General features: G+C 52.1%; 12 protein-coding genes across 12 annotated transcripts; 5 read left to right on the top strand and 7 right to left on the bottom strand.

The window, feature by feature from the left end:
- Positions 1-748: 748 nt before the first annotated feature.
- Positions 749-3947, bottom strand: SEPMUDRAFT_156498 (uncharacterized protein). Its single transcript, XM_016907677.1, has 2 exons — positions 3783-3947; positions 749-3665 (listed from the first exon to the last, which is right to left on the bottom strand). The coding sequence occupies exon 2, from the start codon at positions 3569-3571 to the stop codon at positions 1274-1276; it is 2298 nt and encodes a 765-aa protein (XP_016761044.1). The 5' UTR covers positions 3572-3665; positions 3783-3947; the 3' UTR covers positions 749-1273.
- An 843-nt stretch (positions 3948-4790) lies between these two features.
- On the top strand, positions 4791-6712 carry SEPMUDRAFT_149457 (glycoside hydrolase family 16 protein). Its single transcript, XM_016905564.1, has 2 exons — positions 4791-5934; positions 5994-6712. Exons 1-2 carry the CDS (start codon positions 4909-4911, stop codon positions 6414-6416), a joined length of 1449 nt encoding a protein of 482 aa, XP_016761043.1. The 5' UTR covers positions 4791-4908; the 3' UTR covers positions 6417-6712.
- A 1110-nt stretch (positions 6713-7822) lies between these two features.
- Positions 7823-11258, top strand: SEPMUDRAFT_149456 (NAD-specific glutamate dehydrogenase). Its single transcript, XM_016905563.1, has 2 exons — positions 7823-10900; positions 10994-11258. Exons 1-2 carry the CDS (start codon positions 7835-7837, stop codon positions 11135-11137), a joined length of 3210 nt encoding a protein of 1069 aa, XP_016761042.1. The 5' UTR covers positions 7823-7834; the 3' UTR covers positions 11138-11258.
- A 379-nt stretch (positions 11259-11637) lies between these two features.
- Positions 11638-12354, bottom strand: SEPMUDRAFT_117462 (uncharacterized protein; the record flags this gene model as incomplete). The annotated part of the gene is made up of 2 exons (XM_016901339.1): positions 11638-11850; positions 12289-12354. 2 exons carry the CDS (start codon positions 12352-12354, stop codon positions 11638-11640), a joined length of 279 nt encoding a protein of 92 aa, XP_016761041.1.
- Positions 12355-12818: 464 nt separating this feature from the next.
- Positions 12819-13980, top strand: SEPMUDRAFT_45150 (mitochondrial carrier protein; the record flags this gene model as incomplete). Its single annotated transcript, XM_016908954.1, has 3 exons — positions 12819-13172; positions 13236-13660; positions 13716-13980. 3 exons carry the CDS (start codon positions 12819-12821, stop codon positions 13978-13980), a joined length of 1044 nt encoding a protein of 347 aa, XP_016761040.1.
- A 608-nt stretch (positions 13981-14588) lies between these two features.
- Positions 14589-15536, bottom strand: SEPMUDRAFT_66428 (Evr1_Alr-domain-containing protein; the record flags this gene model as incomplete). The annotated part of the gene is made up of 2 exons (XM_016909749.1): positions 14589-15295; positions 15418-15536. The coding sequence occupies 2 exons, from the start codon at positions 15534-15536 to the stop codon at positions 14812-14814; spliced, it is 603 nt and encodes a 200-aa protein (XP_016761039.1). The 3' UTR covers positions 14589-14811.
- Positions 15537-15807: 271 nt separating this feature from the next.
- Positions 15808-17029, top strand: SEPMUDRAFT_86358 (tetrapyrrole biosynthesis, uroporphyrinogen III synthase). Its single transcript, XM_016910412.1, has one exon. It carries the CDS (start codon positions 15847-15849, stop codon positions 16861-16863), a length of 1017 nt encoding a protein of 338 aa, XP_016761038.1. The 5' UTR covers positions 15808-15846; the 3' UTR covers positions 16864-17029.
- Positions 17030-17379: 350 nt separating this feature from the next.
- On the bottom strand, positions 17380-18655 carry SEPMUDRAFT_86353 (nitrilase; the record flags this gene model as incomplete). The annotated part of the gene is made up of 2 exons (XM_016910411.1): positions 17380-18549; positions 18622-18655. The coding sequence occupies 2 exons, from the start codon at positions 18653-18655 to the stop codon at positions 17399-17401; spliced, it is 1185 nt and encodes a 394-aa protein (XP_016761037.1). The 3' UTR covers positions 17380-17398.
- A 280-nt stretch (positions 18656-18935) lies between these two features.
- SEPMUDRAFT_117457 (uncharacterized protein) lies at positions 18936-20285 on the bottom strand (the record flags this gene model as incomplete). The annotated part of the gene is made up of 1 exon (XM_016901338.1): positions 18936-20285. One exon carries the CDS (start codon positions 20283-20285, stop codon positions 18936-18938), a length of 1350 nt encoding a protein of 449 aa, XP_016761036.1.
- A 785-nt stretch (positions 20286-21070) lies between these two features.
- Positions 21071-23304, bottom strand: SEPMUDRAFT_149453 (uncharacterized protein). The gene has a single exon (XM_016905562.1). It carries the CDS (start codon positions 23277-23279, stop codon positions 21216-21218), a length of 2064 nt encoding a protein of 687 aa, XP_016761035.1. The 5' UTR covers positions 23280-23304; the 3' UTR covers positions 21071-21215.
- Positions 23305-23490: 186 nt separating this feature from the next.
- On the top strand, positions 23491-24768 carry SEPMUDRAFT_149452 (OST3_OST6-domain-containing protein). Its single transcript, XM_016905561.1, has 4 exons — positions 23491-23848; positions 23905-24005; positions 24054-24409; positions 24461-24768. The coding sequence occupies exons 1-4, from the start codon at positions 23513-23515 to the stop codon at positions 24640-24642; spliced, it is 975 nt and encodes a 324-aa protein (XP_016761034.1). The 5' UTR covers positions 23491-23512; the 3' UTR covers positions 24643-24768.
- Positions 24769-25444: 676 nt separating this feature from the next.
- Positions 25445-27543, bottom strand: SEPMUDRAFT_149451 (glycoside hydrolase family 20 protein). The gene is made up of 3 exons (XM_016905560.1): positions 27225-27543; positions 25797-27167; positions 25445-25702 (listed from the first exon to the last, which is right to left on the bottom strand). Exons 1-3 carry the CDS (start codon positions 27372-27374, stop codon positions 25502-25504), a joined length of 1722 nt encoding a protein of 573 aa, XP_016761033.1. The 5' UTR covers positions 27375-27543; the 3' UTR covers positions 25445-25501.
- Positions 27544-27557: the final 14 nt, after the last annotated feature.

Genomic DNA, 27557 nt, shown 5'->3' with positions numbered 1-27557 from the left:
CACCAAACCTCCTCGAAGATCTTCTTCCGTATACATCGCCAGACCACGTACCGCATCGTATACCAAAAAATCCGGTGAAGCGTATTATTATACGAAGAAATCGGGTGGATCGTATAATAATCATTCTTCGACGACGAGATCGAGTCGGACTATGACGATGCCGACTCCTCCGACGCCGCCGACGCCTGTTTCTTCCGCGAGGAGGAGGGCGGCGAGTTGGAGGGATTGAGTGGATGGGATGGATGGATGGAATTAGGGAAGGGAAAGGGGGAGTTTCTCTTTCTTTCTTTCTTTCTTTCTTTTGTTTTGTAAATGACGCTACTACCTTCCTAGTATCGATTGGTGTGCTGGACTAAGTAAGCAGCGTGACGAGGTTAGTTGGACTGAATGGCTGGCTGGCTGTCGATCTAGCAGACTTAATAGGGAGGATAATGACGATAGGGACTCGGTTTGCAGTATTGTTATAAGCGGTAGGGAATTCTCTACATGTACGACTGCTATGCGATGTTTGTTGTTTATCTGAATAAAGTATGAATCAAGATGGAATAATCACACCTCGAGACCTTGCTTCTTACCTTATCCTTCGTATTTCTGCAAATGGTTCTTATTTAGGCCATCTACGTCTACCTATCACATAGAAATGCCCATTCCCGGCACATTTCTTTCGCTGACCTACCACCACCATCATCATTAGTAGGTAGTCTGAAATGCCGATCGATATGAGACTTGAGCGGAAGTGAAGGATGTCGTCAAAAGGAGTTCTACTCAGTCGTCAACTGGGAGTCAAAGCCGTGATTCAGCCAACTCAACCCGCCAACGACCAAGGACTGCTACCTAAGACTATCTGATGCAATGCCTCGCCGTCCACAAATGCAGACCAATGGGGAATCGCAGAACGCTGCAAAAAAAGATCATTAATCAATAGGCAGACGGCCATACAGAGATTCTGTTCGTACGTCGCCGCCAGCAGTCAACAGAAAGTGCCTGCCAGCGACGACGAACAGAACATTACTCCACCGTCTGCCTGGTGAAGAAGCAGAAGGCTCGCTCCACGCCATTTTTATTTCCCCAAACGCATGCTCTGAAATACCCATATGCCCATTCATGTTCGTCATTTCGATATGCAGTCGTATCTCTTCGTACCGGTCGTTGATTAGTTCCACCATCACCCTTTTGTCATCCCACTCGTTTGCTTGCGCATCACAATTCTATCATACAGTCGTCTCGTCCAGTTGCCTGTCGCTCGAACGCTTCGCAGTCAAGTCCAGGAGACTTAATTGCCGGTCGCAGAGATCCACGAATCTAGCATATCGCGAATGTCGTTGTACGGGTCATCCGTGCCTGCCATGCAGTCTTCCAAATCGAAAGGAGCGCGATTGGTGGTGGTTACGCCATATTCGGATATGGTGGTCAGGTGAGCCGGTGGCTTGACTGCTGCGGGTGCGTACACCGTCTCATAATCGGAATTGTAGACGCTGGAGCTACTGCAGGACTCTCCTGGTGGAGAGAAGACCTGTCGGCCAACCTCTGGGTGTGAGTTCAGCACGTCGAAATCGACAGCTTCATTGAATATGTCGACACCGTCCATACCGGAACCTCCATGAAAGCCAGGGTATGCTGCTGGCGACGAGTAGTCCATGAAGCTGCTGTTGCCATGACCGCCAGGACTGGAGCAATCGTGGTGCGAGTCGTGGTGAGACTTGCTGGTAGGAGCCGGAGACGCGCGATTGGACAATTTCGACGGAGAAACAATTCGGTCTTCAGGTATGTGCAACTCAAAGGGCTTTGTCTTGGAAAGTTGAGCATGTGATGCCGAAGGTGGTGAGCTTGGAGGAGTGTCAATCCACGATCCTGTAGCAGCGTTGAATTGCGAATCCGGCTGGTCCATATTCAGGAAATCGTGCGCGCTCATTTCCTCGGACTGCTGTGGCGGCGTACGAGGCATGCTCCGCTCGCTCGCTGCAGAGCTGAAGCTCCCAGCTTGGCTCCTGGTTGCCCGATCCATGGACCGTGCCAATGCAGCCTTCTCAGTTCGATGCTCCATATCCGGCCTGCTTGACTTTTTTGATTTATTACCGTCTCCCGAACGATCTTTCTTCGGACGCCCTCGCTTCGGCTTTTCTTCCTCGAGCTTCTGGAAGCCGGGGAGAACACCTTCGCACATGTCGCGTTGTCGGTGGCGCGTGAGCGCATCGGCACGGGCAAAGGTCTTGCCACAAGGACAAACCGCGGGTCTCTCGTTGGTGTGTGTGAGGTGGTGGCGCTTCGTGTCATGGAGTCGGTTGAAACGTTTCCCGCACGGGTTGCAGCGAAAGCGACGATCGTCGAGGTGGTTCTGGACATGTGAACGAGCATTTTCTTTGCGATTGATGACAGTATCACAACCTTCCCATTTGCAGCGGTATGCCTCACCCTTGCCAGTCGGGTGAATGAGCCACGAATTGATCTGCTCTTCGGTGATGCCAGTGTCGATGTACGTTGCGTCAATACCTGCTGCGTCAAGTGCGGCCTGCTCTGGGCACATGTGACCGCCACCTACCATGAAATGTGGACTGTTAAAGTCTTGTTCAGCTCCAGCAGTAGCCTGGAGCAGTAGATCGGCGCTAGGCTCTTCGTACAGTGTGGGCATCGATGCGGTGTGCTGTTGGGAAGGTGAGGAAGGGTCGGCGACTGAAGATGAGTACGATGCAGAATAGTCCTGCTCGCCATTGAAGCTGAACGAGCCATCCAGCCCATATACTGGACGCTGGACCTGCTGTTGTGGCATTGGTGCAACGTCGAGTTGCCAGCTCTGACGACGCTGGTGCTTGACGTGCGAAGACGGTGGGCTCGGCCAGCTCTGAGCGTGATTTTGTGGCGTGTTGGGTACAGTATGCGACTGAGCCTGGGGTTGCGGCGTTCCGGGCATGATCTGGATCTGAGGTTGGGACAGGAAGACAGGACCAGCCATCTCGTCGGAGCCCGGTTGGCTCAGCTGAATGACTGGCTGACTTTGTCCATTGACGTGTGGATTTGGCGAGTGGAGGCCAAACTGCGATGCGTACCATGCCATATGGCTCTGTAGGCTTTGGTATGCTGCAGTCTGTTGGGATTCGGCGCTGATGGCAGAGACTGAGGGATTGAACATGCCATTCAGCTGTTGATGGAGGTGGGATTGGAAATTTTGAGGTTGAGGAGGGAGAGGATGAGGTTGTGCGAGCGACGGTGCGCTTAGCGGCGGTGGCAGACTCTGCGACTGCGGTTCTTGCTTGATGATATAATGCTGTTGGTGTTGTTGCTCCTGGAGGGGGTATGCTGTGTTAGTATCCAGTGGTTGGTGATTCCGTAGTGATGGTGGTCCAGAAGGCAGCCCGCTGTAGCCATCCTGCGGCAGGAGAGGACGAAACTGTGACGGCGAGTTCATGGCGCTCATTGCTTGATCGACACTGAGGCCTCGCCGGTGTATTGTCGGTTTCGATTTCGTTCTCCTGTGTTGTGGTAATGGAGTCGCGAGGATGGGCACCTCTAATGATTGCTGGCGTCGATGGGTCTGACGCCGCTTTTGTATTGACGAAGAGGTTACGGGCAGCATTGTCGTTGATTGTCGGCAAGATGAGATCCGGGAATGGTCCTAGGGTCCGGGTGGGTATTGTGAAGCTCAAGTGAATGAGCCTCTGATTCCTGGTCTGCGCATGGTGGGTTAGCGGTGTGGCTCATGAGACGGGGTGCAACTACATGTAGGCGAGCATCTCTCGAGTCTCGTCTCGTCTCGTCGCTCTTCGTCGATAAAGGCGTGCACTTACATCTCCCGCAAGTACGCAAGCGCAAACCACCGCCGTGGTTTATCCTCTGTAAAGGTCCCTCAGTCCTCGCAAAGTGCCAATCCCTAGCACAGCGAAGGAGATGTTGCGGGCTTTCTTAGCCCGAGTTGAAAGTGAATATGTTGGTGGTGAGATGTGAAGTGGGTGATCTATGGGAGAGTGAGTGTAATGGGCAGTCATGCATGCATGTGCTTTGCTTTGTATTATTGGCGTCATCACGACTGGTCGCCCAGGGTAACGGCCGTTTTTTGAAACTGTACATGTGAGTTGGTCATAGCTCAATAGATTTCTGGCGCAATCAGGGCTGCCTAGGCTGAAGACGCGCGATATGATCTATCTTCCGATGGGATCCATGAAAACACCAACGGCGGGAACGGCTGTCGTGGCGAATAGATGCGTGTGTCGCCAGAGCAATGTATGAGCATCCGTCCGTCGGGAGTCCCGTTTGCTCGAACAAGACGAGGCTCACAGGCTCATCTCGGGCAACAAGACCCTCGTTGCCAGACCTACCACCTACCTCTCCGTACCAACAACGCCAACGCGCGGGCCACGACTGTTGGCGGTACTGTGTTGTTGTACGACGCATCAGCGAAAGGAGAAAGTGAAATACCGAAGTGAAGTCGTGGACCGGAGGCGGAAGAGAGATGTAGGAAGTGAGGTCCTTTATGTAAGAGATCCGTGGAGGGGAAAGGAGAGAGGGGAGAGGAGAGCTGTGGAGAGAGAGAGAGAGAGACGGGAGGGTGGAGGTTTCTGGGCGTGCGCACAAAACACGCCAAGCCAAGGCACCACCTGCACTCCCGTCACTACGCGCCGCGCGCCTTCCTTTACCAGCCACTCCAACCACCCTATCCGTATTTCGACGCACACATCAAGCTGCACAAAGGCCTCCATATGACGGTGGATGGCTGGAGACAGAGAATAAGTATCTATCAGAGGTTCCTTTCAGTACTGTTTTCTTGCACAGAACGTCTTCTTCTACTGCGCTCATCTCTGCGTCCCAACAACGCCGTTGACCGCGCACTACTGAACAAACAGTATCTAGCCCATCGACAGAGACAGAGCCCGACTTCTTACTCTTTCAGGCATCCATAGCGCGAGCAGCCCCAGTATGCTCACGCTTAACAGCCTCCTCAGCATGCGGTCGCCCCTCCGCCTCGCATCGATTGCTGCCATTGCCGCCCTCATCTCGCCCTCGACCGCCCAGACATACTCCACTTGCAACCCCACACAACAGTCGGGCTGCACGCCGAATCCAGCGCTGGGAAAATCACTCACAATCAACTTTGCCGACGGCGAGTCCGATCAATTCACCGCGTCCAGCAACCCGACATATGGTCCCGATGGTGCTGTCTTCACAGTGGCAGGCTCTGGCCAAGCCCCAACATTGACCTCCAAATGGTACATTATGTTCGGAAAGTACTCGGTGACGATGAAGGCCGCTCCCGGTACCGGCATTGTCAGTTCCGCCGTGCTTCAGAGCGATGATCTCGACGAGATTGATTGGGAGTGGCTAGGAGGGCGCAACGACGAAGTGCAAACCAATTACTTCGGCAAGGGCCAAACCACATCCTACGATAGAGCTGCAGTGCACGCCATCACGAACACCCAGAATGAGTGGCACACATATACCGTGGAGTGGACGAAAGACCAAATTGTCTGGTCAATAAACGATAAAACGGTCCGCGTTCTCAACGCTGGCGATGCCCAAGGACAATACCCACAAACTCCCATGCAGCTCAAGCTTGGATCGTGGGCTGGTGGTGACCCAAGCAACTCCGAAGGCACCATCTCGTGGGCTGGTGGTGCTGTCAACTACGCGGCTGGACCCTTTTCCATGTATGTCAGCTCAGTGTCCGTTGTCGACTATTCTACCGGCACGGCATACAGCTATGGCGACCAGAGCGGGACATGGGAGAGCATCGAGTCGACCGGCGGTGAGGTCAATGGCAACTCTGGTGGTAGTGTCACCGTTGCCGACGCTCCCGCAATCACCTCGACGACCAGCGGCAACGAAGGCTGGAGCGGAACACACGCAACGAACACAGCGACTGTCTCGTATACCACTCTTCCTGGTCTGCCATCCGGTTGGACCATCAGTGGCTCGGGCAAAGTCGTTCCACCGTCTGCAGCCCCAGTGAGTAAGAAGAAATCGTACTGTCCTTTTACCTGTTGCCATGCTAACCATGTCTCTAGTCGCCGTACCCATCCGCTTTGTTGTCGCCATCGCTCTCTGTGTCTGCAGTGGAAGCTTCGCCCACGCCCTCCGGTGGTAGTCCCAAGACAGAATACAACCAGCAGGGCTTTCTCGTCACCATTTACGTTCCTGCAGGCGCATCGACAGGCTGGAACGACAAAGGCCTTGCCACTACCTGGCTCGCTGACGCTCGGCCTACTCCAGTTGCTTATGGTCATGCTCTCGCTGATGAGCTCAAGGCCGTCGCGGGGACGCAGACTGGACTGGCTACTCTTGCTACGGATGACGGAAGCAATTTTGTGACTGTATCAGTCACGCACTCCAACGGTGCTCCGGCACGACGTACAGTCGGCTCCCCGTCATGGCTGTCCACATGGCCCATATGGACCATTCCCCTGGTGCTTCTGCTCTGTGTGTGCTAGTAATATGGTTGGTTCGCGAGGATACCAGCGCGCTGGACTGACAAGCCTGCAACAAGAAGTGGACTGAGAAGCACATGGCACTGGCAGCCTCAGTCGAGCACGATTTTTGATTTTTCATTATGATTTTGATCGGTTAAGCGGCATAGCGTTGGTTGGAAAAGGATTGGCATGGGATGGACAGGACGGAGAACATTGTCATAAATTGGGTAATGAGCATAAGCCACTTCGCACGCGAAGCAGAGCTGGCAAGGCAAAGAATCATGAATGATGTAGATAGATACATAGATAGAGGAAGCAGAATCAGATGGTCATATGCCTTCTTCTCCGCATTTCACTAGGAGGTAGAGCCGCTCTCGGCGCTCGCATATACATGTACTTACTGGGGACTGATGTTGGAAGTGGCTATACACCATGCTCGCGGCATACAGACCCAGATCCTTGTCAACAGCGGCGTACTTGCGGCCTTGCGCCCATGGGTCTGTTTTTTTTTTTTTTTTCCTGTTTTGTTTTGAGGCCGGCCGGGGACCTGATCATCATACGGAAAAAACTGGGAAATCAAGGGGTCATGTAGCAATTGGAAGAACTATACGACATTCTGTACGTACGCACGTATAAGCGCCTCCAGCAACGCCGCATGATACTCATGCCAAGGCAGATTTAGGTAAAGGTACCTACAGAATGGTTCACGTGGCTGTGTGGACGGGGGTCGATCTTCTGCAGCGCTACCTGGTAGCGTCAGGAACCGCGCATGCAGGCATGAGTGGAGGTAGAAAACATAAAGGTATAGAGGTAGGATAGGCCGTCGAGAGCCGAAGTAGCTCCTACTTCTCTCGCAATTTTTACGTATCGACAGTCATTGAATGCGCGGCATATGAGCACGTCTTACACATCATGTGCTTCGATGTACCGTGACAGGTTAAAGACTCATCCCATTCTCATTCCTCGCAGTGTCTTTTGTGGCATATATAAAACTCCTTTACTATACCGTACCTAGGTAGGTACATACCTTACGTTCATCGCACCATTCCCGGAGCAGACTCAGCAGGCTTCGCTTCTATCTCCAGCCAATGCAGAAGGTGAGTCTGAAACGCGTCGATGATACCGATGATGATGATGGCGGCCGGTGGCACCAGCTGCAGCTCGAACGCAACGCAGGATGAGTCGTCGTTTGGGGTTATTATTAAATAATCATCATGCCTCATGATCGCGTTCATCAGTCCATCCTTGCTTGCGCCTTTTAATGGTCAGCTCTGCCAGACTGCCAGAGATTCACCGCTGCTCCTCGTCTTTTGCTTCTTTGTCCGGGAAAGAGAGCCCACCTTAAGGTACAGCTCTTCTTGCCTTTGCCCGCCCTCTGACCTGATCCACAGCCTTGAACTTCACCTCCACCTCCACCACCCACCTCTCCGCCATCCAGCATGGCGACCGCGCCCGCCGCCCACCGTGATCATGGCGTGAATGGCGTCAATGCGTCGACCTCGTCTCCCCACAACAAGCTGCTCGACAATGTTGCCATGACGCCGGGCAGGCAGCCTTCACCACAACCCACTCACCTGAGCGTGCCTGGGAGCATTCCTCACAGAGTCGTCCATGACAGAGGTTCCGGATATGTGGCACCCAAGTTCGAGGGAAAAGAGCACCAGATGGAGCAGGTTATGGACGCTGTGGAAGACAAGGGCTTTATCCCAGTAGACGTCGGGGAAATGGAGACCAAATGGTTCTACAACGAGCTGGGTATTGATGACATGTATTTCAGCACCGAGTCCGTCGATGCCATTGTCAGCCATATTCATTCACTCTATGCCGCGAAGATAGCAGCTTTCGCGAGAGACGACAGGAAGCTGGAGATTCGTCTGGAGAAAGAAGCTGCAGATCATGCAGTGTACATCGACACCAGCGTGCCGGGCCTCTCCACTCTAGATGGCTCCGGTTTCGAGACCAGACTAGAAAGCAAATATCTCGATGGTAGTAGAGGTCTCAACAGCTACAGAGTGGAGTCTTTCCGATCACCCAGCACGATGCCTGGAGGCAACAATGATCAGTCGCTACGATGCTACTTCGTATACCAGGCGACGTTCAAGAACAGGACTCCCAGCCCCAACGAGACCAACATTGAAGAGCTGGGAGATGAAAGGTTCTTGCAAAAGACCACTGCAAACACTCGCGAAATCTATCAAAGTGTCATGGATGCTATCGTCCTCCGGACTGGACCAGTGATCGACATGTACGATGTCGAAGGCACGCGCGAGAAACGCCTCGTGGTTGGCTTCAGGCAGGGTTCGGCGCTGGGACTGTTCGCTGCATTGAGTCATCTGTACCACTACTACGGCTTGACTTCGTCGAGAAAGTACGTCGAGCAATTCAGCAACGGGATTACCATCATTTCGATATACCTCCGACCTGGCCCCACAGCTGTCTCCGCCAAGCACCCACCAATCGAGGCCAGCATTCACCAGGTCATGAAGGAGACGTCCCTTCTCTACTGCATTCCGCAAAACAGGTTCCAGACTCACTTTAGTAGCGGTCGCCTCTCTCTGCAGGAGTCAGTCTATGCACATTGCGTTTGGGTCTTTGTCCAGCACTTCCTGAACAGGCTGGGAGGCGAGTACAACACTCTCAAGTCCCTACTTGACACGAGCAACAGCGTTCACGCTGAGTTGCTTGGCAAACTCAAGAAGAGACTGCGTACCGAGACGTTTACCGCGGACTACATCCTCGAAATCATCAACCAATATCCGGACTTGATCAGATCTCTCTACCTGGCCTTTGCAAATGCACATTATGTTCAGACTCGTGGTGAGCAGGATGACTTCCTGCCCACTCTGTCATATCTGCGAATGAAGGTCGACAAAGTGTACACAGACGACGAGTTGGGTGCCTTGATCGAGAAGACTGTCTCCAACGATCATCACAATATGGTCATGACCGCTTTCCGCATCTTCAACAAATCCGTGCTGAAGACCAACTTCTACACGCCTACCAAGGTGGCGCTGAGTTTCCGTCTTAATCCATCTTTCTTGCCGCTTGAGGAGTACCCACAGCCTCTGTATGGCATGTTCTTGGTGGTCAGCTCAGAGTTCAGAGGATTCCACCTCCGATTCAGAGATATTGCACGTGGTGGTATTCGCATCGTCAAAAGCCGGAGCAAAGAGGCCTACGCTATCAATGCCAGGTCTCTATTTGACGAGAACTACAACCTGGCCAACACTCAACAACGCAAAAACAAGGATATTCCAGAAGGAGGCAGCAAGGGTGTCGTGTTGCTGGACATGGCTCACCAGGATAAGACGACTGTGGCTTTTGAGAAGTACATTGACAGTATTATGGATCTACTCTTGCCACCCACGAGTCCGGGTATCAAGGATCCAATCGTTGATCTCCATGGCAAAGAGGAGATTCTTTTCATGGGTCCCGATGAGAACACAGCTGATCTAGTCAACTGGGCGACAGAACATGCTCGCATCCGTGGCGCGCCTTGGTGGAAGTCATTTTTCACGGGCAAATCGCCGAAGCTGGGAGGTATCCCTCACGACTCCTACGGCATGACGACGCTCAGTGTCCGCGAATACGTCAAGGGTATCTATAGGAAGCTCGAGCTCGATGAGACACAAGTCCGCAAATTGCAGACCGGTGGTCCAGATGGCGATCTGGGCTCGAACGAGATTCTTCTTGGTAATGAGAAGTACTGTGGCATCGTCGATGGCTCCGGCGTCCTGTACGATCCTCAGGGCCTCGATCGTACTGAACTGCTCCGTCTCGCCAAAGAGCGTAAGATGATCAGTCACTATGATGCTTCGAAGCTTTCCAAGGAGGGTTATCGGGTTCTAGTTGACGACAACAGTATCACACTACCTTCGGGCGAGGTCGTTAACAACGGCACATCCTTCCGCAACACCTACCATCTTCGAAGCCAAGAGAAGTTCGATTGTTTCGTCCCATGTGGCGGACGTCCCGAGTCTATTGACTTTCCGAGCGCTAGCAAGCTCATCGCGAACGGCAAAGCAACCATTCCTTACATCGTCGAAGGAGCCAACCTCTTCATCACGCAAGAGGCCAAGCTTCGGCTCGAGAAAGCTGGTGCAATCGTCTTCAAGGACGCTTCGGCCAACAAGGGAGGTGTCACCAGTTCCTCTCTCGAGGTTCTTGCCGCGCTTTCCTTCGATGACGAGAGCTTTTTGCAGCACATGTGCATCCAAGCTGATGGTTCGGCACCACAATTCTACCAAGACTATGTTCGGGAAGTCCAGGCCAAGATTCAGGAGAATGCCCGACTGGAATTTGAGGCTATCTGGCGCGAATCTGAGCAGACTGGTCTGGCGAAGAGTTTGCTCTCTGACCAGCTGAGTCTGGCAATCACCAAAATGGACGAAGAGTTGCAAGGCACTGAGCTCTGGAACAATGTCGCGCTGAGGAGGAGTGTTTTGTGTGATGCACTGCCCAACTTACTCTTGAAAAAGATCGGACTGGATAAAATCATTGAGCGGGTAAGTGAAAAAATCTCGTGCCTGTTGTCTTACGCGGGTCCGATGTCTGTCGTGCAAAGTGGGTGGACATTAAGTGCTAACGATGAGAACCAGGTACCGGACAATTACCTTCGCGCCATCTTTGGCAGTTACCTCGCCAGTCGCTTCGTGTACACTATGGGCATCTCAGCATCGCCTGTCAGCTTCTTTGCTTTCATGAATGATCGCATGGCAAAGGTCAATGGCATCACGGCATAGATGATTCGTCTTTCATAGGTGAGATGAGGCACATTCCTTGTGTAGTCTCACGTAGTAGAATCAATGTCAGCGTAGAACAATGATGTAGAACATCCATGATACGAACGGTCTTTTTGTCAGAACCATGATTGCCTCTCTCTCTCTCTCTCTCTCTCTCTCTCTCTCTCTCTCTCTTCAATTTTATTTACCTAGGAGGTACCTTACTATACCAAGCAAAAGGTTCTAGGCATCCATCGTCACAACAACACCAAATGAGTCCAACTAAAATTACTGCTCCCAAGAGAAAGAGAAAAGGCGCGGTTTTTGTTATCTGTCTGCTTTCTGGAAAAGACGCTTTCGGCGGAACAAGTGCCAGGTTCGGAAGATGACTCCACGCGTCCTCGCGGGCGACCTCCTCTCCTGTAGGCGTTACTCAGAAAAGGATATTCGTCGTCCATAGTGTAGGCTCCTTCTTGGCCTCCTTACCTTGTCCGTTGCCTACAGAGCCGTTTGGGGCTTTCTTAGACGGTGTCCGCCGCCTTTCGCTTCTGTCCGAACGAGTTCGTGTCGTCCTCGTCATCCTTCGTGTCCTCGTCGCCGTTATCTCCGTCATTATCCTCATCTTCTTTACTGGAGTAGATGGGGGTCATATGGTGCTGGCGGAACGCAGTTTGCGTGCGCAAGCCGCTCTGTTCTCGAGTGACCCAGACGTCTCGGGCGGTCTGCTCTGGAGTCTTATAGCTCATCAGCTTATCCAGGTGAAAGGTGGTCAGATTAAGAAGGGAATCTCTGTAGCTCCCTCTGTTTAGCGTCGAGTGGAAGACTGATTGTACTTGGCCTGGTCGGAGGGCGTGGTGGTGCACTTGGTTCGAGAGAGGGTGTGATATTTTGTTTCCTTTAGGACTGTCTCTTGATCTGCCAGCGACAGCCACGCTATCTGTTCACGCACCAACCCAACTCGTCACGACGAAGACGCCCCGGAGATACACCAGGGGCACTCGCCGCACCGTGAGGTCAGTCAGGTTCCATTCTGGTGTGTAGTGGCGCCCGGCATCGAGGGATCAGGCAGTCAGTTGTCGTGTGTGCAGCGGACACGTTGTTTGAGGTGACTTTTTGTGCTCTGGAGTCGTGACACGTCGCCGCCCATCGCGTTGCATTGCATCGCATCGCACCGCATCGCATAATCGCATGATCGCATCGGATCGCATCTCGCACTTTGTAGCAAACTTCCACGACATCCGGGCGAGTCAGCACGAAGCAGCACGCCTCACTTCAGTTGTCAGAGAGCGGCGGAAACGGAGGCGCAGGCAACACAGCCGAGGAAACCGAATAACCTCAAAGCGTCCCGATCCTCCGGGCCCTAGTCCTGTTCCGACTTCGTCGATTTTTCCAAACCAGCATTGGACCCGGCTAAGATCTAACTGAGCTGAGCCCCACGAGACGAACGTCAACAGCAACGTCAACAACAGACACTTGCCAATCCGCCGCCCTGCTCCACACCATCCATGATAGCCGCCGTCTAGTTTCCTCTACTGCGCCGACGCCAGAAGCACCACACCGCACCACACCACCACACGAGCGAAGCATCAGCTGAAAGAAGAAGTGAGTTTCCAATGCGGCCCCGATTATCCATCCGACTGGTGCAATGAGTGCGAGCGCGGCAATCCCTTCCCGCCCTAGTATACCTATGCCTTCTACAGATATGTCCAAGTCAGACAGCGCCGCCGAAGAGGGCTCGCAGGGCGACCCGAAGCCTGACATACCGTTTTACGGCGTGCGATCATGGCTGTCGCAGGCCGTCGTGGCCTCTTTCATAGCAGGAGGAGTAGCAGGTGCAGTCTCGAGGACGGTGGTATCCCCACTCGAGCGGTTGAAGATTTTGCTGCAAGTGCAGTCAACAGGACGCACGGAGTATAAGATGAGCATACCCAAGGCGTTGGGCAAGATATGGAGAGAAGAGGGCTTCAAGGGCATGATGGCGGGCAATGGCGCGAACTGCATACGAATCGTTCCGTACAGCGCAGTGCAATATGGGAGCTACAATTTGTATAAGCCGGTAAGTCGGATCCCCGGGTTCTTCTCAACGACTGGGCTGGGCTGAGCTGATATGCTGGAATAGTACTTCGAGTCATCGCCAGGAGCGCCTCTACCACCGGAAAGAAGGCTGGTCTGCGGAGCAATCGCAGGAATCACATCCGTGACATTCACCTACCCGCTCGACATTGTGCGCACACGACTATCGATTCAGTCCGCTTCGTTTGCAAACTTGAGCAAGGAAGCTGCAGCAAAGGCGGAGAAGAAGCTACCAGGAATGTTTGGAACGATGGGCGTGATGTACCGAACCGAGGGAGGTTTCTTTGCTCTGTACAGAGGCATCATTCCGACCATCGCAGGAGTCGCCCCCTACGTCGGACTGAATTTCATGGTCTACGAGAGCGTGCGTCAATACTTTACACCTGTCGGCGAACAGAATCCGTCGCCTATTGGCAAGCTCAGCGCAGGAGCCATATCGGGAGCTGTGGCACAGACCATCACATATCCATTGTAAGTCAGAGGCGAGAACTTGGGCCGGAGAACAACCTTGCTAATGCAGCACTAGTGACGTACTTCGACGACGATTTCAGGTGAATTCCATGTCGGGAATGGGCTTTCAGTATACCGGAATTTTTGATGCCATCAGCAAAATCGTGGCCCAAGAAGGCTTCCGTGGCTTGTACAAGGGAATTGTGCCAAACCTGCTCAAGGTTGCACCAAGCATGGCAAGCAGTTGGCTAAGCTTCGAGTTGGTCCGAGACTACATGGTTGCGCTACGACCGGAGATTGACTCGAACGACAACCCACCGATCGGCGGAGCAGCGAAGTGAAATTCACGAAGCTGGGAAAATCAAAAACTGGACAAAAATGAGACACCATCTGGTGATCGTGTCCTTGACCTGAAATACAGAAGCTAGGGCGACTAGCATGAATGCGAACAGTGTTTTCATGGTACTTCTATCCGAAGCAAGCACACAATGGGATAGCGGCATCGGTAACATGGAACATCACGCCTAGGTATCGAAAAAGCTGCTTCATTCGTCCATGGCCATGGTGAGATGGTTTTCATTTTCTTTTTCTTTTTGGGAAGCGAGGCGTTACGGAGTCGGCTGGCGCACAGAGGCGCGCTCGCTTTGAAGGCACTTTCTTGCCCTTCTGCCAAAAGAATAGGTGGAGAATACCACAGTACTTAGCGCGCTTTTGTGCTGGAAATATGGCGCTCAGATATCTGTATAGTAGTATTTCACTGTACCTGAGTTGCTTTTTCTGAGAAATGAGCTAGCTTTCTTTCTTTTTTTTTGATGCCGTGCTTGCTTGCTGTTATGTTTGTTGAAGCATGAGGTGTGCGCGATCTAAAATTTGATCTTTGCGCCAGTGACAAGGCATGCATGAAGAAGAAGAAGAGTCCAATGCACTTGTAAAGAGCAGAATGTCGTTCGTTCCGGAGTGGATTCCTTATCTTACAATACAGTACAGTATGTCCACAACAGCCAACTCATGCTCATGCTCATATCCCTCATTCCCTGTATCGTACCTATCTTATCATCCATCACCCAAATTTTCCATCTGTATGTACAGTATAGTCTATCTCCCATCCCTCCCCCCAATCCCCCTCAACTAATGCAATCCAATCCAATCCAATCATCAACCCCCCCAAAAAATCAATCACAACTCCCATCCCTCCACCCCGTCCTCCACCTCTCCTCCCACCTCTCACAATCAAATTTCTGTTTCCCCAATTTCCCATTTACCGCATTATGCGCCTCACACATCCACCTTCCAAATTCCTCTCGACTGCTCACGCGCGGGGCATTCGCCGCATTATTCTCGCTCATCCACGCTCGAAAATCTTCGGCGCAGACACCGCACGGATACAATTTTCCGAACAGGTGGAGAAATTGTCGCGTTTCGGTCTGTTGCGTAGGAGTTGGGTGGGGAGGGTAGTTGGCCGTGAGCGTGTGGAGGAATGTCCAGGTTGAGCGGCCGAGTTCTTCGACGTCGGGGGGGCAGGAGGTGGAGGGGTTTGGGGGGTTGGTGGTGGAGGGGTTTGGGGGGTTGGTGGTGGTGGGAGAGGTTGTTGAAGAGGCTCTTGTGGTGGATTTCATCATGCTTTTCCATGCGGCGCCTGAAGTGCAAGTTCGACATCTTTTTCTCTTTCATCAGCCTTTCTCATTCATTTATTTGCATTCATTCAAACACGATAGATATAAATACATGATCTATTTATTTGGGGAGTGGATTTTTTTTTTTCTTTCTTTCTGACTTACGGTTTTCCATCGGGTCCGATTACTACGCCTTTGGGCACAGTTTGCGGTTTATCTGCATCTTCGGCGCGAATGCGTTGCTCGGGGCTGGCGTCCAGTGGCTGCGGAGGAAGTCCGGTCATGGTTTCTATTGTACAAAGGAAATACTGCAGAATCGGAAAGTCGATGTGAGTATTCGGCATATCATGATGTTGTTGTTGTTATTGTTGCTCTCGGCATAGGTATAGGTACCCGGTCTGCTTAGTAAATCATCTGGTGATAAGATAGATGATGATGTGTGCCTGAATGGTGATGAAATTGAAGCCTGAATACCTCATGAGAGATGCGCGAATTCACAGGTATAGAGTTTACAGGGATCTCAGCAACGTCCCCGTTCGTCCTACTCCTCCACTTCCACCTCATCTCTACAACGACATCCCCCATGCCATCACAATGGACTCCGCGATAACAACTGGACTGGAAGACCTCACTCTGGACCAACCACCCATTTATCTACTCAAGACACCTTCGCTCCCCTCGGACAGCTACGAGCAATATTTCAGCCAATGCGGCAGCAGTAGCAGTAGCGGCAGCAGCAGCAGCAGCTACAGACCCATCTTCGTGCCCGTTCTCGAGCACATCTTCCGAGATGACGCCCTCCGGAACCTGAAGCGATCCGCAGAACGCTTTGCTTTCGCAGGAGGATCCGAAGCCACAGCACGACAACTGGCCACCAACAATCCCGCCAAAAGATATAGCGGCATAATTTTCACTTCGCAGCGAGCAGTAGATGCCTTCGGGACGGTAGTGGCAAAGCTCGATCCCGCCAAAAAGGCCGCTCTTTTCGATCAAGATATGCCCATCTATGTGGTGGGACCTGCGACGAGGAAAGGCGTGGAAGCGTTGGAGTTGCCGTGTCCTGTACTCGGCGAGGAGACGGGTAATGGTGATGCGTTGGCGAAGTTTATTCTCGAGCATCAGAATTCTTTGCCGAGTCATGTGATATCGTTGAATGGAAGGAAATTGCCGCTGCTGTTTTTGGTTGGTGAACAGCGGAGAGATATCATTCCCAAGACGCTCCAATCCGAAGATTTACCCGAGACGCAGCGTATTCCCGTCACGGAGCTCGTGGTCTATGAGACTGGAGAAATGGCGACGTTTGAGGAGGATTTCACGGATTTGTTGAAAGTGGCCCAGGCAGCAAAGGTGAAGAAGCAGTGGGTCGTGGTTTTCAGTCCCCAGGGTTGTGAAGCTATGCTCAACGCTTTAGGCTGGCTCACAGAGGCGGGCAAGTACAGTTCGGGGAAACGAGACGCCATGTCAGGTTCTGTCAAGACGAGCATCGCCACCATTGGTCCTACCACAAGGGACTTTTTGCGGGAGCAGTTCGGCTTCGAGCCTGATGTGTGTGCTGCAAAACCTACCCCCGAGGGAGTCGGCGAGGGAATCGCAAAGTATGAGAGCGCCTGAAAGGAATATATTATGCGAAACCCAGTTGAGGTGTAGAGAGAGCCGTCGCGTCGAGAGCGCAGTGCGTGGATTGTACCAGCGTTCAGATACCCCAGCGAGATCTTTTGCTAATAATTTAAAAACGTGCCACTGGCCTCGAATCAGAGCTTTAAAAAAAGTACACGAGTACGAACGATAAATATATCCTCCATGTTACAATACGTGTGCAATGGACTGCGACCCAACCAGATCCCTCGTATGCTCCTTCGATGCCTAGTTCAACCTTCTTGCAGCCCTATCGGAAAAGCTTACACTCTGCGTATCGATGAATTTGTGACCATCTCCAGCACATATTCGATTATATCGAGTCGTGCTAGACATAGTACGAGATCTAGTTCGCCGCCTCGACGACATGCAGGGCAACTGGCATCTCCTCTCTCTCTCTCTCTCTCTCTCTCTCTCTCTCTCTCTGCTGGACCAATGACAGAAAAGAGCGAGAGTGACAATGTGACGACAATTGTGTGAAAGCGTTTGTAAAAAAAAAGGAAAAAGAAATTTACTTCGAATCTCTTGTTGACTGAAATGCATCATTTCTCATCCCTTCCAATTCCGCTTTCAACCGCTCCAATCCAGCTTCTGTGCCCGTGCTAGAATCTATCTCGCGTCTGGGCAGAGAGCTGAAACTCCATTGAGGCTGCTGGCTCGATGCAGCAGTATCGTTGACAGATTGCGATCGCTGCTCGCGCTCCAAGGCCTTCTCCGCACCCAATCTCCGTGTATTGACTTTGAGATCAAAGACGTCGAATCTCTGATATCCGCCTACCACGTCGTGGAATTGCTTCGGTTCGACACATTGATTGAGGTCCAAATCGGCATAAATGACACCTTCTTCGCCTTGAATTTGCTCGCCGACTGGAGCTCCAGTGGGGTCGAGAAAGAGACTGGCGCCTTGTGTGAGGGAATCCAAAGTCTCTGCTGCAGAAGGGGAATGCTTCACGAGGGAATTTCTCATCTCCTGATCCATGAAACCACTACATAGCACACCAAAGCATTTCGCCTCGAAGCAATGCGCTGCTGTGCGTGTGCGATTCGCGGCAATGTTGTCGTATTGCTTGCTACTTTCCCCACTGATGTCTTTTGAGCGCCTGGTGGGCCACACAGCAGGCCATGTACTGAGATGTAATTGCTCTCCTTGCGCCATCAAAGCCCATCGGGCCAGAGGGTTAGTGTTTTCACCACATATCAGCGAACCGACTTTGCCGATTCGCGGGGAGTCGATGACTTGGAGACCGGCGCCATCGCCCGGTGCCCACGTCAACTTCTCGTAGAAGGTGGGCACCAGTTTTCGGTGATGGTTGAGGATTTGTCCTTGATCGGAAATGAGCACTGAAGCATTCCATAAGCAGCCTACACTCGCGGGCGAGCGCTCGTTGAATCCGATGTGTGCGTAGACTTTGCTGTGTGCGCAAGCTTGTTGGAGAGCTTGCATGTCTTTGCCATTGATCAATAGGCTTTGTGAGGCGAGCTTGCTGAAGAAGTGGTGGTTGTCGATTGGAGCCGAAACTGCGGACCACAGAGGAAAGGCGGGAATATAGGTCTCGGGAAAGACGACGAGATCGGCCTTGTTGTTTGCGGCTTCTCGAATCAGACCGATTGTCTTCTGTACGGTCTTGGCGGTGTCGAGGAAGACTGGGGCGACATTGCAAGCTGATATCATCTTCTGTCAGCTTCACTTGGAATATGTACGCCGTGCTCTGCGTGAGGCTGCGTTTGCCGTACCCGCGACGCGCACTTTCGGAAGCCAAGCCGCCATTTGTGTTCGAGTGTCTGTTGAGCAGGCGTGCCCGGGCTCTTGCAATGTTCTCGCTCTCGTGAGAGTAATCCGCCTTGGTCGACAATATGTCTAAATGTCTACTCGCCTGGTATCGGGCCTCTCCTTAAACACCCTTGAGCCGGATTGCCGAATTCAGACTTGCTTGGCGCGGGGTATGTTTGGTATTGCTCGTATCGCCATGATTGTTGTCTTCAGAATAACATTTAGTAATTTGCATACGCATATCCCAATGATGATGAGCAGTACCTGCGCCGCGCCACTACTGTTCCTCACACGCAACGGAGATATAACAGCCTCCGACTATGACTTCTTCAACCCTTGCGCCGTGATCGGAACCATTCTCGCTGTTGCCGCCATGGTATTCGTCGTTGTCTACCACGCACACAAGTGGAAAGCTCTTGTCTTCTGCCATCTCAATGGTACTAGTGGCAGAATTCGTCAGACTTGGCACAGGTCGCTCGTTGCGTTTCGTCAAAGCGCTATGGTAGTATAACAGACCACCTTCGGTAGCCTCAATCGTCCAAGATCCCACAGGAGCATCGTTCTGCTTGATCGCAGTTGGAAGGCTGTCTGACATAGGTAGGCGCTGATGCTTCCCACTGTCTCTTTTATGCTTGATGAGAAGCGATGCTTTCCTCGCCCACCAGATGGGGCGCAACGTAGTAAACCTCTTTGCCAATCGATTCGATTCTGGCACAGAGACAATAGATGTTGTAGCCACTAACGCTGACGATATCTCGGAACTCCTCGGCGTAAGTGTTGAGTCCACTGACGAGTGGTGCTCAATAGGCGGTGCAGCATCGAGCTCAGCCATATAGGTACCATCGCTGTTGCGCGGCAGTATCACGTCGTCCATCAAGCCATGAAGTCTCGCATACTCGTAGACGCTGCATCCGACGATGTCATCATCGTGTCGGCATGACCCTCCTAACGGCTTCTCGTTATCACTCCGCGTCGCGCTGGGTTCGCGAAAGTTCCTGATGGAAGCCTGAGCACTGACTGGCGTGCGACAAGTCCAGTGTGGTACATAAAGGTTCTCCAGAGGGAAGTCCCTAAAACAGGCGTCGAAATCTGTCCGGAACTTGAGTTCACCAGTCTTCTGGCACTGAAGGTGGCGTCTAAGACTGAGAAGATGCATATCTTCCTCCGCATTGCGTGAGGGTCGCTCGAATCGATTGAGTCTGACAGGACTGCTGCCTTCCGAGACATGTTTCGGAGATATGGACACACATGGTTCTTCTACCTGCTGGTCGCCGACAGTCGACGAGGCTGCTTCGCCACTTTCATCTAATGGATAGATGCAATCATGGGCCTGTGTCCCAACACTTTCGAGGTGACTAGGGCCACGAGGATGGCATGCAGCCACACCGGGTCCTTGCTCGTGGTTTGATTGCCATGCTTCCGTTATTTTTCCACGAAGCCAGATGCACGACGCTTGCTGCCGTTCTTCTGGAAGATTTCGCCTGATCTCGGCTTCTCGCGCAATCTCTCGTTGTCCAAGAGCTTCTTTGGTGGGTGCCATGCGGTGGAACAATTTCACCACGCGGTCGAGGACAGATCGCAGCAGCACGTGATGGAGCAGTAATAACAGGTGCAGTACGAGAAGCATGCTCGGGATAGAAGGTGGGAAGAAATAGGCATCTTACGAAGCTGACGAGGAAATGATACAGAGCAAGAAACGGCCTAGTGGTGGTGGTGGTGGCGCATAGATGCCTACATGATCCGAAGTCCTCAGCCATCATCATCAGCAGCAGCAGCAGCAGTAGCATGTGCCAAAGGGATTCAGCTGTCTCCCGTCGTCGGTTGGAGTGGTGAAGGCGTTGATGACTTGCATGAGGTTGCAGGAATGCTGGTCCCGGTCAAAAGTTCCGAATAGATGCCCTTGTCATGCTGCGGGCCGGGTATCGGAACCTCCCATATCGATAGCCTTGCTTCCCAATACATTGTTGCTGGAGGATGATGGTATTTTCACTAACATAGCAGCAGTTGTTACTAAAAATCGTCTTGACAGCAGTGAAAGTACCTCCAACAATACCAACAATCACCCGTTACCAACATACAGCATGCCTGTTCTCCGTGCTTACCTCGCTGTACTCCTTGCTCCCCTCCAAGCTCGATTGATTTCCCACCGACTGCTTGAACTCCCATTCACATTGGAGTAGAACTCGTCTCTGATGCCAGGCTTCACAAACATGATCCTGACCGACATGGCCCGGTCAGCTACCTGGGATGGCTTCGGAGCTCTTCAGGGCGTCGTTGATCTGGCTATTCTCGCCGACTGTTGGATCGGGGTCACGATCGGAGGCAACGTGTAAATCTTGGCTTGAAAAGTAGCGTGGCTTTCTATTCTGAAGCTGCACACTTTGCTGCTGATACTGAAAAGACAGGGAGTGTGGTTAAGATCGTTATATGGATGTTAGAAAGGGCCGAAGGTGGAGAAGTAGTACTGCCTGTGACACCTTGGCTACCTAGTAAGCAAGTAAAACACAGTTCTGTAGTCCTGAACGAAGCACACTCAAAAAGTGGAACGGAGCTCTGCTTAACCACGGAGAGTATCATCCAAATTCCCTCTCCGTCTCTTCAAAGGCGAGAACTGAAATCCACTTCCATCTTGTGCAGTCATTAGGATTGATGATCCAACCTTGCTCGCTCCCAGAAACCCACCAGCCTTCTTCGCACCAGCGCCGAGTGCTCCGAAACCTCGACCACCAAGCAAGGTCCTGCCAGGAAGCGCCTTCGTAGCTACGATGTTCTCATCCTCTTCGTCGAATAATGTTTTCCCAAGACCGCCTAATTTGCGATTCTTCTTACTCTGCACTGTCTTCGCTGCCTCGGGCTTATTGAACGTGTCAAAATCAACAAGGGACTTGCGCTTCTTCTGCTTCTTCTTTAGTGCCGCGTCAGGTGGGTTCGCTGGGTCATCGCCATCGTGGACCTTTGTCTTGATAGTCTTGGCCGCAGCAGGCTTCACAGCAGGCGCATTGTCCTGGCCTTGACTGTGCAAATTTTCGGCCTCTTCCGTAACCATTTCAAGCATGGGCATTGCTGCCTTCTGTTTGCGTTGCCTTGGCGCAGGCTTCTTCACCTGCACATTCGCATCGGCGGATGCCAGAGGAACTCTCTTCTGCTTTGTGGTCACTGCAACAGCGGAAGGCGAGTTGACAAGAACCTCGGCTTCCTTCGCAGGTTTGTCATCGTTATCAGAGTCTGCGTCTTCGTTGTCGCTCTCAGGAGCAACGCTAGCAGTCCTATTAAGGAATGGCGTGATACTGAAAGACGACTTCTCGCCGACTGCAGGTGCCTTGCGGCCACGCTTTGCGAGTGGACCATCGCCTGGGGTGCCGAGTGTGGTAGCATCGGCCTCGAAGGTTGCAGCAGTTCGCTTCTTCGCATTGGCTGCGGTCGTTGCGCTGGTGGCCTTCTTGGCAGCTTGCACATTCGAAGCGGCTCGCTCGCGTGCTGCATCGAGCTCGGCTTCCATCTCCTTTAGCTTCTCCTTGGTGGTCTTCAGCTTCGTACGGAACTGCCCAAGCTTCTCATCTAATGTTGTCTTCTGAGCCTCGATCTCAGCAAGCTGCTTCTCTGCGGCTTTCTCGACCTTTGCGCGCTCTTTCTTCTCTTTCGCAAGTTCCTGTCGAAGTTCTTCCACCTGCTCATCATTCTCGGCGGTAGCGGTAGCTGTCGCTCCTGCCTGCTTAAGTGCTTTTGCAGACCGCTTCTTCTCCTTCTCAAGCTCCTCCTGCAGGCTCTCAATCTGCTCCTCGAGCTTATTCTTCGCCTTCTTCTCCTTAAGCAGATCCTTTCGCACATCTTCAGCCTGTGTGTTCTCTTGCGCAGCCTCCAGCTGTTCTTCTGCCTTCTGCCTTGCTCGCTTCTCTCGAGCCAGCTCCTTACGGACCTCGTCGACATTGGCGTCCGCTTGCGAGACATCTGCAGCCTCCTCGGCGCGTTGTCGAGCGCGCTTTTCCTTGGCTAATTCACGTCTCAGCTGCTCAACCTGTTCTTCTTGAGCAATCTCCACGCCGGTATTTCGACGCTTGGCCATTGCCCGCTTCGTGTCTCGCTTCGCGTTTTCCAGTTCACATTGAATCTCGGTCAATTGACGCTGCAAGTCTAGTTTCTCGGTCATGAGGGCCTCGGTATTTCCTGCTTGTGCTTTCAAGTGTTCCAGTTGTGGTCTCAGCACGGACAGCTCCCGCGTCAAGGCGAGCTTCTCCGTCAAGAACGTCTCTGTGTCTGCTGCGGTCGTCTGAAAAGCTCTCGCCTCGGCCTGAAGAGTGCCGACCTCCTGTTCTCGCGTTCGTAGCAGCGTCTCAATGTCGGATAGTCGCGCCTCGGCCTCCTCGGCGCGTGCCAGATTCTCGTTGACGAGTCGCTCAAACTGATCACAACGACCCTCCTCCTGCCCTAATAACTCGCGCAGCTCGTCGTTGTCATCCTCCAGGATATGTATATCAAATCGAAGTCGTCGAATGTCCTCGTCCTTACTGATGATGTCGACCAGATGCGTACTGCTCGCGTACTTCAGCTCGGCAGCAGCAGTATGCAGTGAATGTGATTGTATGCTGGCCATATTGGCTGCTTTAGTAGACTGTGCAGGCATTATGATGCTGCGTAGGCTGTTTGCTTGCTTCATCGGTATGTACTTCTCAAAGTAAACAAGAGTGTAAACATTGGCCTGGCGAGCAGTTCGCGTAGAAGTGGGGCCGCTCGGCCCGTCCAGCCGGCAGGCACGCCAAGTCTCAAGCTGTCCTCTAAGGTACCTCCTAGATACACTGAGAGCTACGATTCCATCGCCCACAACTGCACAGCACAACACAGCACATATCAGACAACATGAGGCTGCTCTCGCTCCTCACCACGGCGATACTGCCATTGACTGCTCTGGCTGCCAAGGACACGGGCGATCGATTCGAAATAGCGAGCTCGAAACCGCAGCCAGCCCGACTCGACGACAAATCTTACGAACAGCTCACCAAAGCTCCTCGCGACTACTCCGTGGCAGTACTCTTGACGGCATTGGACGCTCGCTTCGGGTGTCAGCTGTGCAATCAGTTCCAACCAGAATGGGATATGCTAGCAAAGAGCTGGACCAAGGGAGATAAGACGAAGGAGTCGAGGCTGGTCTTCGCGACCCTGGACTTTCTGGACGGCAAGGCCACCTTCCAGTCGGTATGATGGATACGGAAAGACATGCTCAGTGACCAAGACTGCTGACAATCCATCAGATGATGCTTCAAACTGCTCCAGTACTGCTCTTATTCCATCCTACTACTGGCCCACACGCAAACACCGATAAACCAATGGAGAGGCTGGAGTTCAACACTGGGTGAGTCTGCCGAGTGCTGTCGATAGATTTATCTGACATGAAGTGAAGCATCAGCACTGCCGAGCCTGTGCATAGCTGGCTCTCCCGCCTATTGCCTGGTCGTCCACATCCTCCAGTGGTCCGCCCAATCAACTACATCAAGATTGCAACGACGACTGTTGCAGTCCTCGGCGGTTTGACCTTTCTCACAGTGGCTGGCCCATACCTTCTGCCGGTGATTCAGAGCCGCAACCTCTGGGCAGCCATCAGCTTGATTGCAGTGCTTCTCTTCACCTCCGGACACATGTTCAACCACATCAGGAAAGTGCCATATGTGGCTTCCAATGGTAAGGGAGGCGTCAGCTATTTCTCTGGTGGCTTTCAGAGCCAATTTGGAATGGAGACGCAGATTGTTGCTGCTATCTGTGAGTTCTTTCATCACACGTGAATCTTCACAGGACTAATGCGATTGCTAGATGGCGTTCTCTCCTTCGCGACTATCAGCCTGGCGATCAAGACCCCTCGCATCGTTGATCCACGTCAGCAAAAGATGGCTGTCATGGTTTGGGGTGGCATTATCCTTCTCGTCTACTCTTTCCTGCTCAGCGTTTTTCGAGTGAAGAATGGCGGATATCCGTTCTGGCTACCACCGTTCTAGTGGTTCTGACGGAGTCTCGCGGAAGAGCAAAAAATTGCGTAGCTTATTGGTCTACAGCATTATGCATCTGTACTAAACATTGTAGCATACCAAAACACAATGAACGATTCTGGAAAGGAGTACTGCCACAACAAATTGATTCGTCATTGACTGTTGCTTGCAGACATTCTCGAGGGTACTAATATCTATTGAAACACGACATTTACGGCTACCCATTCTAGTTCTCGCAGTTTCGCGATTTCTTGCTAGCTTGCCGCCTTGGCTATTGTGCACCGCGCGTACATGCCGAACCAAAATATCCCTCCTGAAACGCCCGCCCAAATTGAGGCATCAAATGCAAGTGAGCTTTGGGCTACATGTGACATTTCCATTATGCCTGATCCGCCAGGTCATGTATAGGCAGATGACGGTTCCAAGTATTTCAGATAGGTATCTGAAAGCTCGTCTACAAACCCCGGGGTAGAGTCTTCTTCATGAAAAGCTACCAGGTATGATACGATACCTACATATACAACATGCACCAATATAATACCAAAAAAAAAAAGGAAAAAAAAAAGCTAATAGTCTGTACCTCGTGTTAGGCAGACAGATAGACAAGACAAGACAAGACAAAACAGGAAGTCTTATAAGAAATAATAAAAATCATTATAATTATAATCGTCATCGAGATGAAGAAGAAGAAGAACAAAAAACAAAGAAGCGTGAAAAATATCTTATCTTATACATTAAAATCTGTATACATACATCGTACCATATCATATATTCGTTTCTCTTTATCCCTCATCCCTCATCCCTCATCCCTCTCTCTCTCTCTCTCTCTTCCCCCCCTCTTTCCTCCTTTTCCTTCCCGTTTATCTTCTCAAGAAGGATACACACACTGCGTCCCATTCTGCGTACAAAACGGCATCTGAATCGGTTCGGCCCGAATTCCTCTCGCAACCAATCTCTCTCGCATTTCCGCCAAACGAGGCGCAGCAGTGATTTGTGACCGATTTTGACCCGAAGCGTCTTTGGCTCCGCTCCAGAGGACTTCGGCGGCGGCGCAGGTGCGGGGCCAGACCTGTAAAGTAGGTAGGTGTTAGTTAGTTAGGTAGTGTTGAGGGGATATGTGTGTGAGAGGGGAGAGGAGGAAATATAAGGTGTAATAATCGTACCGCTTGATGAAGATTGACACTATCTGTTTGTTCACTCCAAATATGTGTTTCGCCTCCCAAAACTAAATGTGTGGCATTCTCTGCGACACCTGTCAAGGGATCGTAGGAATACATGACTCTCCAGTTGTGGAAGGGAGAGCAATAGTCTTGAAAAGGCCAGAAGCCTGCTGCGTTGGCGGGTGCAAAGTCGAGCCATTGACCTTTTCCGCAGTCGAGATACCAGTAATTGTAGTTTCCTACGAGTGCGCGATAGCCTTTTGCTGTGACTTGTGCGACGGCTTGGTCGGATTGCCAGGTTTGGACAATGGTGTCTTGGGGAAGAGTGAGGTTCCATTCGAGGAGCATTTCTTCCCAGACAAGAGGGGTCAGTCCGTAGGCTTGGGTTTGGTTCATGTTGCGATCCATGTATTTCTGCATGAGGGGTTGGAGGACAGAGGACGAGTTGGAGCGGACCGTGTCATCGAGAAGGTAGGCATTCTTGTTAACTTCGTCTCCGCCCAAGTGGAAGTAGGAAGTCAGCGGCTGGAGACGCGGGAGGAGATCATCCAGAAGAGTCTCCAAGAAATCGTAGACTTTGGTGGAGTTGAGCTTCAAGGAACCGCAAGGTGGCTCCGCGCAGTAGGTCGTCCAATCGGGCTGTTGATTAAAGGCTGCGATGAGCTCGGGGTTGGAGAACCAGATTGAAGAGGTATGACCGGGGTTGTCGATTTCCATGGCGACTTGGACACCCAAGAGAGAGCCATACTCCTGCACGGCTCGTACATCTTCGGTGCTGTACTTCTGCGAAGGTTCATAGATTCCCTTGGCCATCAGGTCTGGCAGAGCGGGAACCTCGAGTGGCCACGACTGCGCATCCGTGATGTGCCAGTGCAGCCGGTTCATCTTGTTGTATGACAATGCGTCAATCATGGAGTACAGATCCGACAGTGGCTTGAAGGTACGCGACGTGTCGACGTTGAGACCGCGCCACTTGAACTTTGGTGCATCTGTGATGGACACAGGTGCGAGGTCGGTGTAGACACGACCACTGGAGTGCTTGAAGAAGAGCTGGGTGAAGGTGGTGAGGCCCCAGAGAAGACCGATCGATGTCGGAGCCGTCACGGTGACCTTGCCGTCGCTGGTCACATTCAAGCTGTACGACTCATCGATGTCGGTGCTCGGTTTCGCGAGGTCTTCTGGATCGGCACCGGTCTGTTCCAGAGTGATGGTCGTAATGTACGTAGCGTTGGCACTGCCATCGGGCTCAAAGTTGGAGAGCCTGGGTCGCAGCATCCACGGCACAAAGTTCTTGCCAAACAAGGTATCGTATGTCCTCTGGACGGCATTCTGAACCATCTTGCTCGCATTTCCTGCATCTGTGGTAGGTGATTGCTGTCCCCCGTAAGTTAGAAGAAGCCTTTTCTCGTCCAAACACTCAGGTACGCTCACAACAGATCCGGCTTGATTGTTGTTGTATCGGACTTCCACTTGGTCTCTCGTGATCCAGAGCACTTCCTTGCCATGCTCATACTCTGTCGGCAGAGGCCATATCGCATGTACGCTCCCCGCCAGCAGCAGGACACTGAGTAGACTGCGCATATTGGGAGGTGGTTAACGATATATGTCCCAAACAAGATCGTTTCCTCGAAACAGGATGGATGAGTGGTAAGATGATCGACGAGAGTGCGAGGTCCCGAAGGAGAAATATCACTACCTCCTATAACGGTAGGTATAGTTATAGTTGATATGTTCCTGAGGATAGACGTGCAGTGGGTCGGTCCA

The sequence above is a fragment of the Sphaerulina musiva genome (genome assembly GCF_000320565.1).
Source record: "Sphaerulina musiva SO2202 unplaced genomic scaffold SEPMUscaffold_5, whole genome shotgun sequence".
Classification (NCBI taxonomy): Eukaryota; Fungi; Ascomycota; class Dothideomycetes; order Mycosphaerellales; family Mycosphaerellaceae; genus Sphaerulina; species Sphaerulina musiva.
This window is presented reverse-complemented; position numbering and strand designations above follow the sequence as displayed.

Bases quoted from the DNA above. Each gene is read 5' to 3' on its own strand.
- SEPMUDRAFT_156498 (XM_016907677.1), bottom strand. From the start codon at position 3,571: ATGCTGCCCGTAACCTCTTCGTCAATACAAAAGCGGCGTCAGACCCAT.
- SEPMUDRAFT_149457 (XM_016905564.1), top strand. From the start codon at position 4,909: ATGCTCACGCTTAACAGCCTCCTCAGCATGCGGTCGCCCCTCCGCCTC. The intron at 5,935-5,993 runs GTGAGTAAGAAG...CCATGTCTCTAG, and splicing joins TTCCACCGTCTGCAGCCCCA to TCGCCGTACCCATCCGCTTT.
- SEPMUDRAFT_149456 (XM_016905563.1), top strand. From the start codon at position 7,835: ATGGCGACCGCGCCCGCCGCCCACCGTGATCATGGCGTGAATGGCGTC. The intron at 10,901-10,993 runs GTAAGTGAAAAA...GATGAGAACCAG, and splicing joins TGGATAAAATCATTGAGCGG to GTACCGGACAATTACCTTCG.
- SEPMUDRAFT_86358 (XM_016910412.1), top strand. From the start codon at position 15,847: ATGGACTCCGCGATAACAACTGGACTGGAAGACCTCACTCTGGACCAA.
- SEPMUDRAFT_149453 (XM_016905562.1), bottom strand. From the start codon at position 23,279: ATGCCTGCACAGTCTACTAAAGCAGCCAATATGGCCAGCATACAATCA.
- SEPMUDRAFT_149452 (XM_016905561.1), top strand. From the start codon at position 23,513: ATGAGGCTGCTCTCGCTCCTCACCACGGCGATACTGCCATTGACTGCT. The intron at 23,849-23,904 runs GTATGATGGATA...ACAATCCATCAG, and splicing joins GCAAGGCCACCTTCCAGTCG to ATGATGCTTCAAACTGCTCC. The intron at 24,006-24,053 runs GTGAGTCTGCCG...CATGAAGTGAAG, and splicing joins AGGCTGGAGTTCAACACTGG to CATCAGCACTGCCGAGCCTG.
- SEPMUDRAFT_149451 (XM_016905560.1), bottom strand. From the start codon at position 27,374: ATGCGCAGTCTACTCAGTGTCCTGCTGCTGGCGGGGAGCGTACATGCG. The intron at 27,168-27,224 runs GTGAGCGTACCT...TACGGGGGACAG, and splicing joins ACAATCAAGCCGGATCTGTT to CAATCACCTACCACAGATGC. The intron at 25,703-25,796 runs GTACGATTATTA...CCTACTTTACAG, and splicing joins GTGTCAATCTTCATCAAGCG to GTCTGGCCCCGCACCTGCGC.